We start from the raw sequence: 17,623 nt of genomic DNA on the forward strand, positions 1-17,623 counted from the left end.
TTATTTTTTAATTATTATTATATGAAATTTGGGAGTTACAAACCATTTATAAATAATATTTTATTAAAAAATATGTATGTTCTATCGAAAACACTTGTATTTATTCATATTACACAATAAACCTCTATAAAAATAAAAAACTGTAAAAAAAAAATAATAATACTTATGCATCAATTTATTAAATTTATGAATGCTTATAAAATTCCATTATGTTTATAAAAAGTTTAAATGGGCCACGTCGTGTATTGGTCAGACATACATTGTACTATGGTCGATAACATATAATGGTAGGACAATTTATAATCTTATGTTCTGTTTATTATTCAATTAAATTTATAATATAATATAATAATTTTTATTTTAATATTAGTTTGTATAATTTAATTGTATTGATATTAATACATTTCGTGTAAATACATGATATATTTCAATATATCTAAATACTATAAATTTTTATGGTTTTATAGAAGAAAAGACAAAAAAATAACATTAAATATTAATAATTGATATAATAATTGATGATACAAACTTAAAATAACGATAAAAATATTCAAAAAAATATTTTATACATTTAACTTTGGTTAGGATATATGAAGTGTCTATAACTAGATCATTTATTTAATACCTTGCACCACTGTTTCTCAACTACTATGTAATGGGATGGATTCAAATGTGTCATGAGGTTTTAAATGTTGCTGAAACTACATAAAATTTACAGAAATTGATATTTAATAAAGTGAAGTGTAAGTTAAATTGTTATAAACGTAGGTACATATATAAGAATTAAATTAAACTATTTTTAATTAAATAAATTATTAATATGTGCGTATTACGTATACCATACTATATAAGGTGTTTAGTCATTACCTATATTTTTTTAAGGTGTGTGGTAAAGTATGAACTATTTGAATTGTGTATTGCCATAATAAAAAATATTGAGGAATATTGCACTGTACCTAAACAATTTTATTTACTGCGAATTACTGATACGTAGTTATTATAGATACTTGCAAATTGTAATGGTTGAATAATATAATATTTAATAAAAAATAACATACGTACACCCAAAAAAAAGAATTTTCAAGTACAATGTTTATCTCATATTTTATGTCATCATTATATGGGAAATATGTTTACTAATTAACTACTTCACAAATACTTTAGTTTTTTTAAATATTTAAATCAATACAAAATACTTAAAAATGGATTGAACCCAAGCCTCAACCTAAGCAAAAATAATAAAATTACCCCGCCGATCTTAAAATAAGTAATATGTAGAAGTATTATTAGTTATTATGACACATTATAATGAGAATTGAATATATTAGTATGCAAAGCTCGTCAATCATATTGTAAATATTAAAAGGATTTAACAATATTGTTAGCTATTTGTTTAGATATATATTTGAAAATAAATAAAAAAGTTATATTTTTGAAACATATATAAATATCATGTATAAAATCGAATGAGCATAATTAAAGTTTAATATTATTTCAATGTTTATAATACAATTTTCATTTAAATCTAATAAAACATTGATTTTACAAGGCAGCATCATTAGTTGTTTAATTAACTAATAATTAAACTACTTTATTGAAAAATAATTTAAACAAATAAAAACTAATATTTTTAAATATTAATATTAGTAATATATTAGTAGTATTAGTAGTTAAATATTATTATATAGCCTTTAAAAAAAACAATATTACGCTTCTTCTGAATTATCATGACATTCCATTTTATATATATTTAAAACAACCTTGGAATAAATAGAAAGGATATACTAACTTATCTTACATTTTTAAAACTGAAACTTTTCATTATAATTTTATCATTTTCAACCATAATAATAATCATACTAATTAAAAATAAATCTCAATTATTGTTCACTCATTTTCTCATTATTCCATCAGATTAATCACTGAAGTTACTAATTGTCGCATACATTTTAATTAAGAACGAAATCCGAAAATTACAAAAATAATTTCCGTTTCCTTAGTTTTTTATTCTTAAGAAATGTATAAAAAAAAACTTGAGTAAATATTTAATTCTCAATATTTAATATTCTGGATTGTTTAATATTAATCATAAAAACATAAATTTAAAATTTACTTACGCAAAAATTATAAATTCGACTAGAACGAAAAATTATTTTATAAATATATTGTGAAATACCTAAATATCAAAGAAACCATACAATAGTGAATTCGAAACTTGACACAATGACGTGTATTTTTCGAGTTTTAAATGCACGCACATATAATTGGAATCTATTGTTCCATGTTACTTTAAATATTTCCTATAATATAGTTAAAATCTATGATGTCTCCATTTACCATTTATTCTATTTTTAGGATAACAACATAACTATATCAAATATTCGAATGAAGTCGTTTAATATTGTTTCTCACCTAATGACCAACATAAGCGAAATATATTGATACAATCTCCTTGAATAGATTTGTAACTTCATTCACACCATCATGCTGTTAGTTGAATGACATTTACAACATTTTATAGCTATTTAGTGCATTAAAAATAATGTTTAGCCTTGAGTATAGCTCAGATGCATTTTATATAAACATACTTAGGAAACCGATTGTAAAATGTATAATAATACTCTGTAGCCTAATATTTTTTTGATAACAGATATTGTAGATATAATAGTTCAAAAAAAATTTATGAAATAACTCAAGGAAGTATTTGATAGCTTACTATACCAATAGCTCACAATTAATAATATATTTCACAAACAAAATACATACTACTTATGAGTATATATAATTAATAAATATATATTTAACAATGTATAACATATATCAGAGGTGGCCAAACTTTTTTCGGCCACGATCTACTAAAAATATACATCACCTTTGAAGATCGACTTTCTTGGAAAATTTTTTTATAAACCAGAATAAAAGATAAAAACTATATAGATAAAACTTATCGACAATTTGTTCTTAATTACCACGATTAATTTTCGTGCACGTGGCCTAAAATAAATTCTAACATGATCGACCGTTTGGCCGCCCCTGACATATATAATAACAGAAACAAATATTTACCAATATAATTCTTACGAAAATAAATAAAACTGTGCAATTAGATTTAGACTATGAATATTTAAGCTTTATACAAATTCTATCTTAATAAAATATTGTTAGACTAAGTAATCAACTTAAGACATGTATGTTGTAAATAATAAAATAAAACACGGTTATTTAAGAGAAAATATGCTCAAACAAAGTTCGTAGCGACTGAAGCAGTGAATAGATTAGGAATGTCATTCCTTTATTTTTTAATTAATCACCTTAATTAGTCCAAAATAATATGTCCCTGCGTGAAAATTTGTAATTTTAAAATTATCATTTAAATAATTTAGTCATTTAATTTTTAAATGGAAATCAGTTTTTTTCATATTTAAACAATTTTTTATTTATTTTGAACTACTTCTATCACTAGTAGTTTATTGACTTACTTACAAAAACAGTTTTTTTTTTAGTATTATTATAAATACATACTCTTACACATCTGAATACTTTACACACAATCAAAAAGAACAAAAACAATAAAGTACACAAATGTATTTTATATTTTAATATATAAATTATATATGTTGAATTGGTACATGGATAACACCAATAGTTTTATTCTTGATCAATCAAACCAAATATTAAGATTTTTTTATTTAAATTATTCACTATATAAAATTATTTGAAAATTAATTAAAACATGATATTAAAATAAAATATTTTATGATTTTCTATGAAAATACATAATTAAGAAAATGTAATTTAGACATATACCTGTATATAATAAAAACAACATCTCCTAGGTTATACGTCAGCAATTCTGCATTTCAACCAGACTATAAAATGTATTGTTATTTAAATTTATAATTTATTTAATAATAAATGATGTTAAACTAGTAAATCCGTATTATTGAATATGTTGCATAAGAATCCTAAAACATTTAAATATTTTTGTGCAAACAATAATTGTTTAAGTGTTCATAAATCATATCATTTAACTGATATTTAAATTGTTCTGATCTACCAACGTCCATTGTACATTTAAGTTTGTACATTATCTTCAAATACGAAATGATAAGAGAAAATTACATGTCCTGTCACAGACCGAATGCGATGATCTATTATGTTGCAGTTTGCATTACCTATATTATCAATTAAATATCCAAACAGTCACGACCCGTCAGTAAATACTAAATAGCATTAGTGCATGCTTAAACGTATCTTATTGAGAAATTATTACATCAAGATTGTAATGCGTAATAATAAACACAAAAGAATAATTTATAACAAAAAAAAAAAAAAACATAACGTTTTTGTCATGTGTATACAGTAAAAGCATTCATTATGATTTTATTTAATATTATTGTATACGTGAAGTGATGATGATTAATTACAATTTACAACTACACAGAATACAGTACATACCTATACACGCTCTCATCGTAATAGAGAAGAATTCGCAGTGGTTGATTCACACTTCTTTTTCTCATTATATGCGGTGATTCAATGTGTACTCCGTGTATTACCTGAAACAACAATAAACATTAAATAAAAATGATTAGTAAGCGCATACATTAAATAAGAATCATTTATCACGAACGAAAACAGTTAACATGGTAATTAATTCAAGTTTCATTTTAATATATCAATATGAATAGATGACTTATATGTTTATTTTTTCGTATAGTCATTGTAATGCACCAAAGTCAGTTAAATAATCAACCTCTTTTTTTTTATGTATTGCACGGACACGGACTTTTTTATAAAATAATTTTTATACATATCTAATTTACAGGAAATTCGATAAATACACACGTAATTCGGAAATAAAGTTAAGGGATCACGATTTAACAAATTATACAATAGAGTAAACAAAATATAGGAAACTAAAATATTGCATAAGAATCAATACAATACTCGTATAAACAAAAATATATTATTCTATAGATTTCTTTCGCCTTTTTTTTTCTTTTATAATTTATACATAATGCCAAATAGGTTAAGGTAGACTGATCACCGATTAAAAAGAGTATTTTTTTTAATTAAATTAAACATCGCTTATATCGTTTTTCTAAAATTTAAGTATTTTAATAAAGATTTATATTGTATTTTAAGAGTGATAAATACATGGTTTTTTTAATTATACTTAAAAATTATATTCTAAAGTATTGAATTTGCTATTATATCTTATTTGCTACTAATTTTTCAACATTTTAAATTATTAATATATACTCATAAGATAAAATTGTACACAATTAACCCTGAAAACAGAAAGGTAAATTAGTACTGCCAGTAGAATTATACTGTTTTAGTTAAATAATAAAAACATCATGTTTATATTAGTAACGCTTTAAGATAACCCGTGAAATTATATTATATTAAAATAAACTGTCATGGCTTAATCTTATTGTTTATACTATGTTTTAGAAATCAAAAATAAATTTAAAAATGTTAAAAATAGTTTAATTTTTTTTAAATAATTTTGTAGTTATTAGTTACATTAGTTTACAATGTGGCCGGTACTGTGAAATTCAAATCTGACTATAATCGCAATTCGTGCGTTGCGCATGTCCCCAAATGCAATACATTTGACGACTTACTTTCATCTTAAAACCACAATATATTTTAAGCTAATATACATACTCTTAATAATAACAATTTAATATGCTAAAATTATAATCGTAAAAATGAACACTTTCTACGATTAAAATAATTGGCAATTAAAAATATGTTATAGGAATATAGTAATAAACTGAACTCATCTCAAATTATTTTTTTTTATTTAATTAAGTAGACATTATTTTAAATTTAAAAAAACATTAAAATACAGGATATTTTCAAGACAAATTCTAGAGGTCAAGTACCAAACTTAAAATTTTCATATATAATCAGACACATTTATAAACTTAAAAATTGCAAACATAAATAAATGTTTATATACATTTTATTTATTTTTTTTATAATTGAAATAGTCAAATATATGAATATTATTATTCTAGTTTATTAATTTTTTACTACATTATTTTTTTTAATCTAAAACAATAATTTTTAATTATAAAAATTGCTAACAATAACTTTACACAATTTATTACGTCCTTCTATTTCAAAAAAAGAGTAAAAAGAAGAAATATACTTCATATGAATAAATATATAATTCAGAATTAATATTTTTACTATGCACCTTCTGGAAATATGCCATATGATTACGCCACATTTCTATTGTACATTATAAACCGTTATACAGAGATTCATCACGTACAAGTTGACCGAATGTTGTAAGATACATCGGTTGGACACAAAAATGATTGAATATTGAGTATTGTTATTCATCAGATATAGAAAGCAGTCATAGTTAAAACATAACGTAATAAAGATTATAGTTTTGATATTAAACTATTATAAAATAAGTTTCATTGGATAATTTACCAACACATTGAATAATATTTAATACTGCTATCAAAAACTATCAGTTTCAATAAACTTCAAATAAATGTTCTTAATAAACCTATTATATTAGTGTAATAAAATACAAATATAATTAGTAAGTTATTTTATTCTAAATGTATATCAAAGAAAATATTTAATAGGCCCAAAAATTATGTACAGTACAACACACTTTGTGTAATACGAAATGTTAAGTGTGTAATACAAAATTAAAAAGCGTGTTGTGGTTCTATTCTCTATATCATAGTATTTGTTTTTAATCTTACATTTTTTTATTAAATTATTTAACATATTTTTAAAATTCCAAAATGTATTATCAGCAAAATCTAAAATACCAACTATTTTAACTGTGTTACTCATTTCTGTTAACGTTTGAAAGGGGAGTATTACAAAATCCTTAAGTGTGCAGTACGAAAAAGTATATATTTTAGCCTCTGATATTTACTTTAAAAATATATATTTTTTTTTTAATCGTTTAAAATAATATATTATATTTTAACTTTTATAATATATTTATCACATAATATAATGGCCATCAATAATTACGAGATTATAAGACCTAATAATTAATTTATTTTGACATTTATTTGTGAGTTAGATTAGATTAGATGATGGAAAATTGTTTCGTTAGTAAAAGGTATTAGTTTAATATTTTAGTCGTTAATGCATGGATTTTTAGTAAAATTTCTAATACCTAGTAAGTGTTTGAATATTAAACAAACTTTTAGCAATTGAGAAGTATGTAAATGATCTTTATAACTGTTATGAGTGTTCTGTAAGTTAAATCTTTCTAGACAATTGAGGGATCCGACAGTGATGCAAGTGCCACCTATACGAAAGTGGTTAATTATATACTTATATTTTTTGAGTATATGCTTGGTTCGGGCCACGGTAGAATAGAACGCTCTAGCTCTCAATTTATATTATTTGTATATTAAATTATTATTTTTGCTATTCATTCATATAATTGGATTTTCTGTAATTTTTTTAATCGTGATCCAATGTACAAGTTCATCATTCTGCATCGGGGTTTTTTGTAGTTATCATTGGTTCTTTTTGTTCACTTCTCAGATTCCTATTATATCGGCAGATTCAATCCACGCTAGGTTAATATTTTATTCTTGTAATTACTTGGTTATAGCTATAAATTCATTGTAATATTGATATATTGTGTAAGCTGATTCTGTATCTTATGGAGTATGACGACATAGTGAAATATTAAATAATTAATATTTAATGATCAATTTGAATATGTCTTTTAATCCGAGACGTATTTCAAGTATTGTTAAGGGTTTTACGGTCAAATACTGCAGATGCCATTAGTTATAGAATATTTTTATCATTTGATATTACACCTAGTCCTGATTTTTGTTCGATTTTCAATGCGCTCGTAATTCGAGTATATACTTCTAGTATTTCACTTAAAGGCTTGTATAAATATTTTAATAGTGGTATTATTATGGTGACTTATCAAATTCAATATAATTAGGTGTTAATAAAATCGACGTAGAGGTATTTTAAATTTGTTGTCTGTAATAAAAACTGATCATATTACATATAGTGGCGTGAAATTAAATAAACTCGCAGACATTTTTTTATGATCTGATCATTATTAATGTTTGTTCTTAATTTATTATATTTTCTTTTAAATATTTGTTTTCTCATAAGTTTTTTTTATTTATAGGACAAGCGGTGCACCAGCTTTATAAAGTATGTGACTGGGCTATTTTTTAAAATATCTGACTAAGAAAGGATAATAGCATTTAGTATTTGTATTTTCTAAGTTCTATACACCTACTATTGAATCGAAATCATTTTTAAACTACCATGACTTCTGATAATCTTAATATGATGTCCAAATCACATTCCCAATCAAAATTTTAATTAACGGACATAGTTTTATAAATGTTTATAGGTATGTTAAATACAATTAAATAATAAGACGGTAACAGCAAAAGTAATAATAACTCATAATTTGTTTTTTTTATACCCATATACATCGTGTACCTACCTACTAGTCTTATTCATCTAAATGTATACCACATGAAGTCATGTAATACATTATAAATATTATACAATAGTTTCGTCTATATTATACGATATTTAATAGATTAAGAAACATGTATATTATAATGTAGTTTTTTACACATACTATTTAATTTCATGCTCAACTAGCAGAACAATATTTCCGGTATAAATAGTACTTGAAATACATAAAAATATAAACTTTATACATAATCCGAATTGTTAAGATTAAAAAATATGTTTATTGCTTATTTTACTTTATTTTTAATAATAATACTAAAATAAATTAAGTACTTAATAATTTAATTTAATTTATAATTATATAAATTTTTTAACTATACATGCATTTGTTTGTTTTCAAGGTTAAAATATAACAATCCGAGGTTTATTAAATCATTTTTAACACTAATACAAATTAAAGATATTGATAACCTATAGTCTATACTACAGTTACTCAATTTATCAAGTATTACTATCGAAAACTGAGTAGACAATGATCTCTTACCGTAAAACATTTAGTACACCTAATATACAATGGTATATATATAATTTAATACATAACAATACATTATACAGTAAAAGAAAATTGATTTTCTCTATATGATTAAATCATTTGATTTTTATTATTTAAGAACTCCTATATTTTTAATGTCTATAACTGTGAATATTTCTATCAATTTGCTTTTTTAGAGAAAAAAAAAGTAGATGATATTAATTTATGAAACGATACATTGTTGAAAAATAACCAGAATAATTCGTTTCGATACACTCGTAGTGCATATAATTTGAAGAATTCAATTCATTTTTGCGTTCTTTGTTATCTAGAAAGCACTTCGAAAACCACTTTATCAAGAATTCGATGAATTCCACTTTTCATAATTAAACAAAACTACAGTACATTCATACATTTAGAAGTCACCAGATTAATAATTTCACATAAAAATATTATTATAAACATATGCAGTGTTATAAAGTTTTTTAATAACGTAATTTTACCTAAAAGTAAAAGCACTCATTTCAAATAAATAATAAACAAAACAAAAATCATATAAGATGTAGTAATAATTTATGGGGTTAAAATCCTCATTTATTTCAGATAAAATACAAGGACCATAAAGACTAATATCAAACCGCTACAAAACTAAAAAAGGGTAATTATGTTATCATATAAACAATTTTATCATAACATATTTTTGTTTTTTAAAAATTATTGTTTTTTTTTTTTTTTTTTTTTTTTAATTACCCTAAATTATAGTTTTATGAGTAATTTAAAAGACTTAATTTCTTAATTTGATTCCGGAAAAGAGAATACAACTAACCGAGCTTTAATTTCATCTCTACAATAACGCATAGTGAAGCTTACCAACAGTTTTGTTTGAACTAGTTTAGCTCATGGGCTAATATAAGGCTATTAAACCGAAAATCAAATGTTCAATTAAGTGTACACGCAGTTCATACTATATAATTACAATGAGTACGTGTAATCTCACACACAAACATTAAATAAAAACATCAAAGTAACCAGTGATGATTCTAGATCGTCAATATACTTGCATATAAATAAAAATTACCGGTATAGTTGCAGATTATTCAAAATAGTATGTTACCACATAATTCTCTTGAAAGTTGATTAAATATTTATTTATTGTTCGTTCAACAAGCATACGTTATTTTAAAAATTATACAATGTTATTATATAGGGTACATTAGATATCTGACATAAATAAAAAATAAAAATAATTGTTTAAATTAAACAATAAAGATAACATATATTTTTGTACATAAAAAATCACACTTATTACTTTTAAATACAATTATTCATATTCATTACATTTTTTTTCAAAACTTGGTACAAAAATAAAATGGAGATTTTCTGAAATCTTATTGGCTAAGCTTAAATATCTAAAAAAATCTAAGAATTATCATTATTGATTTAATTATACGAGGAATTCGATATTCAATTAAGACTAGTGAATCAAAGAACACATAACCACAAAAATAAACTTATATATATTTTATTTAGTCTCATTGCAAGGCTATTGAGTCTAATGTATTCTCAAAGTTGAAAGTATATTTGGATATAGGAATCTTAGATACAAATAATAATCTTTTCAAAAAGTTATACTTAACATTTTCAAGATCAAAAATATAAAAAATTTAATGACAGATAAAAGAACTAAAATTAGTATTTAATCTCGAAAAATAACTACATATATTTTCAACGAAAAAGACAATACAGTTCTGTAATGTATCCAATAATAAAACCCAAGCATTTTATAATATTCAAGAAAATATTGTGGTTTATTTTAAAGCAAAAATCACTTTTCTACTTAACAATATATTAAATTAAAGGTTTGAGTAAGGATTTTTAAAGTTGGATATAATAGAATTTCAATTTGAGTTAAAAGTACTGTTACAAACCCCTGAAACGAAACCCCTCCTCTCCGAGGAAGAATCCGTAACAGTACTAAGAATTATATTCAAGAAATTATTTTTTCGATTACTTAAATTTAATTTTTATAGTTTTAATTACTAAAACAATAGATTACCGTAATATTATTTTTAAGGAGACGTGAATTGTGGTTTTTATTATTATTATATAATTTTTTGAGCTAAATACAATTAAGACAAGGAATATATAATTTAAATCTTGTACCAATAAATGATTAAAGGAAGGCACTCTTGTAAGCATTTTTCAAAAGATTAATAATTAATATAAATGTAGTAATAATTTCTTTGAATTATTTGAAAACCCTTTTTGAAATTACTTAAATTCTACAAAAAATATTTCTTTAATATAAAAAATAAATATTTTATAATTATATAATTAACCATGATTTTGCAATTTTATAATATATAACTAGTAAAACACAAATTATTCAGATAACATAATGCAAAAATAAATAAATAAATACTATTAACCAACCACAAATATTAAATTTTTCTGTCTATATATTTAGTGACGTATTTTCAATTTTTTTTTTGTATATGGTGTGGGGGTTAAATTTTTCTAAAAAAAAAGAGATTTCATAATATTATAAAAAATAAATACGTATAAGGTATGAAATCAACAATTTTTTTTAAATTTTGAATATAAAATATTGAAGACATTTATTTTAATAAAAAAGTAAAAAGTTAACTTTAGCTCAAACACATAGCAAGTGATAATGTATTTATAAAGTACTACAAAAAATTAATCTAAAAAGCATTAAATATTTCTATATATACATCTGTTTTAATTTTATCAAAAAATTAATATTTTAAATACATTATAAGGTACAAACTATTTAGAATGTTTTAAAAGTAAATAAAACATTTCAATAAATTGTCGTCAATTATAGAACATGATTTAATACCAAATTATTTATTATTTGATACACATACATGTATAACACAAATACATTTTTATACATTGAACATTTCATACTTGAAAAAATTGTCATAAAAAACCAATATTAAGAAATTATTAATATATTTTTCATAAAATACAGTCAATTTTAATTTAAACTAGATAATTCTAAAACAAACAATGTATTACTTGAAAATTAGGACTAATGGTATTTGATATGTTATTATTAATTAAATCTATAATACAAAAAAAAAAAATACTCTTGGAAAATCTAAAATACATGACATAACAATTATATTATTTTATTATGTATGCCATAGGAAATGCTAACTTTTTGGAAGTAATCAAAATCAAGAACAATGCATATCCGGAAAAAGGAAATAACAAATCTAATATTCCATGAAAAAAATAGTATATATTACGTTATAAGTTTCGGAAATAGTACCAAGAGATGTTTTTAAAAGAGAACAATAGCTTATCATGGTTTATAATTCCCGTAGGAAAGGACTACAATTAACGATACACTAAAAATATAACTAATCAGATACATTTATCATTTAAAATAATATTTTCACTTTTGAGGTCTTCTGAATGTTATTGATCGACAAAAAAAATACAATTTACAAAATAAATTACGTAGTACCTTGTACATGGTAGATATATTTGCGAAAGTGATCTAGATAATATTCAACAGTTATTTTAACCACAATTACTAATATAATTGGTTAAATGCTACTGTTTGTTAATGTGCTCCACTAACGACGAATTGCGATAATTTAAAAAACTCAAGTATAGTTAATACGATTTTAACAGTAAGTATAATAGTAAAATAGCAATAAGGTGAAATAAATTTAATATGAAATCAAGTATAAACTATTTGATATAATGAAAACAATGAAATAATAAGTATAAATTATTATAATTTATGAAATATTTTTTTCTGTAATATTTATTATTCTTCAACTTCTTTTAATTCATGTTTAAATGGTTTTAGCCGACTTTAATTAAAAAATAAAATAGTTAAAATATAATAATATCATTAACAGATCAATGAAAATAAAATACTATTAAGAACAACAGCCAAATAACAAATGACATGTTGGAACGTAGCACATGGTTATTTAAAATGTTCATGCAAAACAAAATGTTAAAATAAAATACATATATGTAAGAAACAAATAAACAATTTTAAAATAATACGAAAATATAAAATTAACTTCAATTAAAACATCTACAATAATAAAAATAATAAATAGTAAAGGTGAAATTGTTTATCTTTTTACCAATAATTGTATTAATAACAATGACAATTGGCCGTAATAAAAAACACTACATTTGAAAACCAAATAAACTACTGATATTTTCGCGCATGAAAATGATTTATTATTTCACGTAAATATTAATAACTTATAATTTATTATGATCATACGTACAAAATTATCTTGAAAAAATCAATTCAATAAAAAATAAATACGATTTAAATCGAATAAAAATGGCCAACTCTGTATATGGTAAAAGTTCAATAAATAATAATAATTTATAGATGACCGAAAATGAAAAACAGAAATAATATATATTACAAAATATAAAATTAATAACAAAAATATTTACACGAAATGAATGCTTCAATGTTTGACGATTGTTTTTTATTATAATATTTATTCAAATTTTTAATTAAATAAAAAACCAAGAAACTATTGATAGGTAATAAATGTTTAAATTATCATTAAACAATTTTAACACATAAATTTAACAATATAGTCGTATTTTTGTTTTGAAAATATTTTAAAGATATTTTATTTATATGTTTAGTATATTGTTTCAATTGTATAGTTTATATGAACAAGTTTTACTTAAAATAAAAGTCAAAATTATAAGCTCCTATAATTTTTCAAGAAAACTAGAAAAACTAATAAAAAACTTGTAAGATTTGCATCAATATCATTATATTTTTAAAATTAAAATTAATATTATAGGGGAAATATAAAAGATAAAGTGTTAAAATAATGTAAGCATGTTAAAATAACAATAGATCAATTAGTATTAAAAACGACTTTCATAAAAGATAGAAAAGATATTGGTTACCATAAATAATTTAAATAGATAATTTGATCAAATTTTTTTAAATAAATTGTCTTACAACATACATTTTTTGTACTCACATACTATTAAACACTTTTATTTGTAAAAAAAAAATGTGAATTTAAATGTTGCATAACGGTTCTGTTAAACAAGTAGAAAAAGAAACAGATAAAACTGGTTTCCTGCTATTTTTTACCATGAAACACTAACAGTATAATAAGAATAGCATTCTTAACAGAACAGGTTCTCTTTATTATATTTATATTTCTTTCGGACAAAATAAAGTTCCGTCTTTTTTCGCAATACGCAACACTAGCTTATTTCTAAATATAATATATAGACAAAGATAATGAGAAAAATTAATTAAAAGTAGGTATTATAAAAAATGTATGAATATATATATACGAAATTAATAAAAATAAAATTAATATTTTTTGATAAAACACAGTGCTTGACATGGCAAAATTAAAGAAGGGGGACTCTGTTTCCTTAAAAAAAATCGCGTCCCCAAAACTTGTTGAGCGTTATAATTATAACATCATAATATTAGGGGGACGCTCAAATTTCTAAAAATTAGAAGGGGTACGCCGTCCCCCTGCATCCCCCTCAAGTCGAGCACTGATAAAACATAAAAGATAACAGATCTAACATAGTTCAATACAACAATAAATTATTTATAATTTTACTGTAGCAACATTATATTATTTATAACCAATTATCAATTGCATTAATTGTATTAAAATAACATTCTCTGTTATTAATATATATATTTCATAAAAAAAAAAAATACAAACAAATTGTCCATGTTAAAATACTATTACTTACCACCCCACACTTCTCACAAATGAACACTTTTAACAATAATTTTAATTTTTGAACGACAACTAAGAGTTAAATATTTGAAATTTAAAAATAATATCAACGTATCTAGTCCTTGCTGCGATAAAGAGTTACTTTACCATAGTAATTATATGCCCTCTAAACCTATCCAAATTAAATACTTTTTCTCAATATTTTAAGATTTTTTTGAATATGAATTTTCATTTAATCACAAAAAAACAAGGTAATTGAGAAACGTAAACATACACACCTGCAATAGAAATAACAAACGTTAAGGAATAGCTTTACTGTCTATGATTTTATTATCGTTCTTAATTTCAGCCAACTGCAATATAGCATTGAATCTCAGCGAAGAATGTTATTGGTTTTCCCAATTTCTTACGGATTCTTAAAAGGTTTTATAATAGTGTATAATAATTAACTAAAACTTAGTTATTAATATATTATATAAATATATTAATATTAATATATGTTATTATACTAATAGAATAACTAAAACGAGAATAATTGTAAAAAATATGATAGTAAAAGCTGTACACCAACTATTACTGCACATTGTACATATACAGCTATCTACATAACAGGGGCGAAAAATTTTATCATAGAACCTCCGACAGTGATACCTAAATATTCTCAACAGTGTACTTATTCGAAATCACCGCTTTTTATAACCCACTGAATGGATCCACGCATAAGACATACACTTTTGAGTATTCTAAGAATTCCTACCTCGTCCCATATACTCGGCCCTACGCTCAGCTACGTCTCGAGATCCCTGTGGCTATCTACTGCTCCTGTTGCTTTTTTCCATTCGCAGCACCTCCGTGACGACCTTTAGTGGGTCATAGAAGGCATCCGGTTTTTTAAGCTGCTCGTCTAAACCACGCATGTTCCTGTCCTTTCATCGTTAGACCTACTCGTGGCGTCATTGATTTACAATCGCATTTCAAGACACGGCTCGGCGATACCGTTAACCACAACTACTAGTGATCTTATTTTCTCCCGTTTGGTGCGGCCATTGTTTAGCAAGCAGATAATAGCAAATGATACTGTGGTCGACATAATCTTTAGTACGAGTCCAGTCAGTGGCGCCTCAAACGTATTTTTCGTGTGTAGCAAGATATTATTTTACTCATTCGGCCCACGAAAAACACAATACTTAAATAATTGTTTTTTTTTTTTTTTGTTTTATTATTTGTTAATATTATAGTTATTCTATGAGCAATATCAAAGAAATAATACGAAGTATTAATAATACAATATTATCATTATTAATATTAACAAAAATAATAATATACTTCAAGTTTATTATTTAAACTTACATATTAATACCTACCCATCACTCTCTTATCTTTTTAGTTTATTGGCTGCTGCACCCACCAATAGGATTGGGCGCCACTGCGTCCGGTCGTTTTCGAACAATCATTATCAACAATAGATTGCCGTCGCGCCGCCGGTATTATCATTTTTATTATTATGATTTATTATTTGTTACGTCAATACACGTATATATGTTGATTATAATGACATGACCTAATGTCGCCTGTTGATGTACAGTGTTCACCTACACCACTCTTTCACATCCACATTTAAGTCACTTGGCACAATGCCAGAAAATAGCCGATGAAGCACAGTACATGTATATTAAACATCAAATGATTACACTGTCAGTTGTAAAAAGTATGGAACCCTAATATAGGACAAAAGATAAATATCTAATATTATATTAAGGTTATTGTCGTCTACATTTTTTTTTATTTGTAACAGCGTTATAACTTTACCCACTAAGATTTATAAAAATTTAGCCAAGTGAAAACGAGTACGCTCAAAGAATAATCATTATAGTAAAACTGTAACGTCATTTATTCGGTTGCCAAAAATAATTGATGAATTTCAATCGGAATGTATGCGAGTATATAGTGCGTGATTTTCTCGTACATGTTCTTTTTTATGTAAAATTTAAACATATTATCTAGTGATGAGAATATAAATTATTTCCGATTGATTTCACTAGTAAATGTATTATACTTCCGAATCGTATTATTAAAATTACTGAAAAATATGCCATAAATATAGCTATGAAATAATACTAATATTTTCACTATGTAAACATTTGACAATCATGAATTAACTAAATAAATTTATAATTTATTTCGAATTAATTTTTATTACATTTTTTTGGTGACTTAAATAGTCATTGATATCATAATATTTGACTAGATGGTAATATGTATTATAAATAAATAATTAATTAATGATTAACCTCGACAGAATGGGAGTTCAAGAATGGAGAAATAGCACGAGATCGAGATACATAGTGGGATATAGTAATGACAGCGAAAACTCTTAAAGAGTATTGAGGGCTAGATGAAGAAGAAAAAGAATGGTTAACATAACAGTCTACAGAAATTCATTTTTTTATTCAATATATACGACTTTCACGAAATGTAATTTTTGAAATATCCCTATTAATATTATATTCAAAATTTAATTTATGAAATCTCGATTATAAAGTAAAAATAGGATGTAAAGTAAAAATAAAAACAAGTTTATTACATTATTTGTAATGATCAAATATTCGTTCATTGTGATTCAATAATCATTAAAATTAAACAATATCACCAAGATAATTATTATAGGTATGTAAGTATCAAATTATTAGGTTTTATATTTTATAATAATTCATTATTTGATCATTTTTTATTTTTACAAATATATTAAACTATTGTTAATAATATTATAAAGTAACTAATAATAGGTTGTTAAATTTAAATTAAATAATGAAACATTAAATAACCAAATCTAACTAATCTATATTTTGCCTTAAACCGTTGTAAATAACATATTCAA

The 17,623-nt window shown here is 23.4% G+C and overlaps 1 protein-coding gene across 1 annotated transcript in view; it reads right to left on the minus strand.

Moving 5' to 3' along the window:
- LOC112679706 (leishmanolysin-like peptidase) overlaps positions 1–17,623 on the minus strand; it is a 73,910-nt gene that overhangs the window by 48,151 nt on the left and 8,136 nt on the right. The window contains exon 2 of the mRNA XM_025549599.1: positions 4,459–4,559. Coding sequence (XP_025405384.1) covers positions 4,459–4,559 — 101 coding nt within the window. The remainder of the gene's footprint in view (positions 1–4,458; positions 4,560–17,623) is intronic.

This window comes from Sipha flava, unplaced genomic scaffold, assembly GCF_003268045.1.
Source record: "Sipha flava isolate LNK unplaced genomic scaffold, YSA_version1 166_pilon_pilon, whole genome shotgun sequence".
Lineage (NCBI taxonomy): Eukaryota > Metazoa > Arthropoda > Insecta > Hemiptera > Aphididae > Sipha > Sipha flava.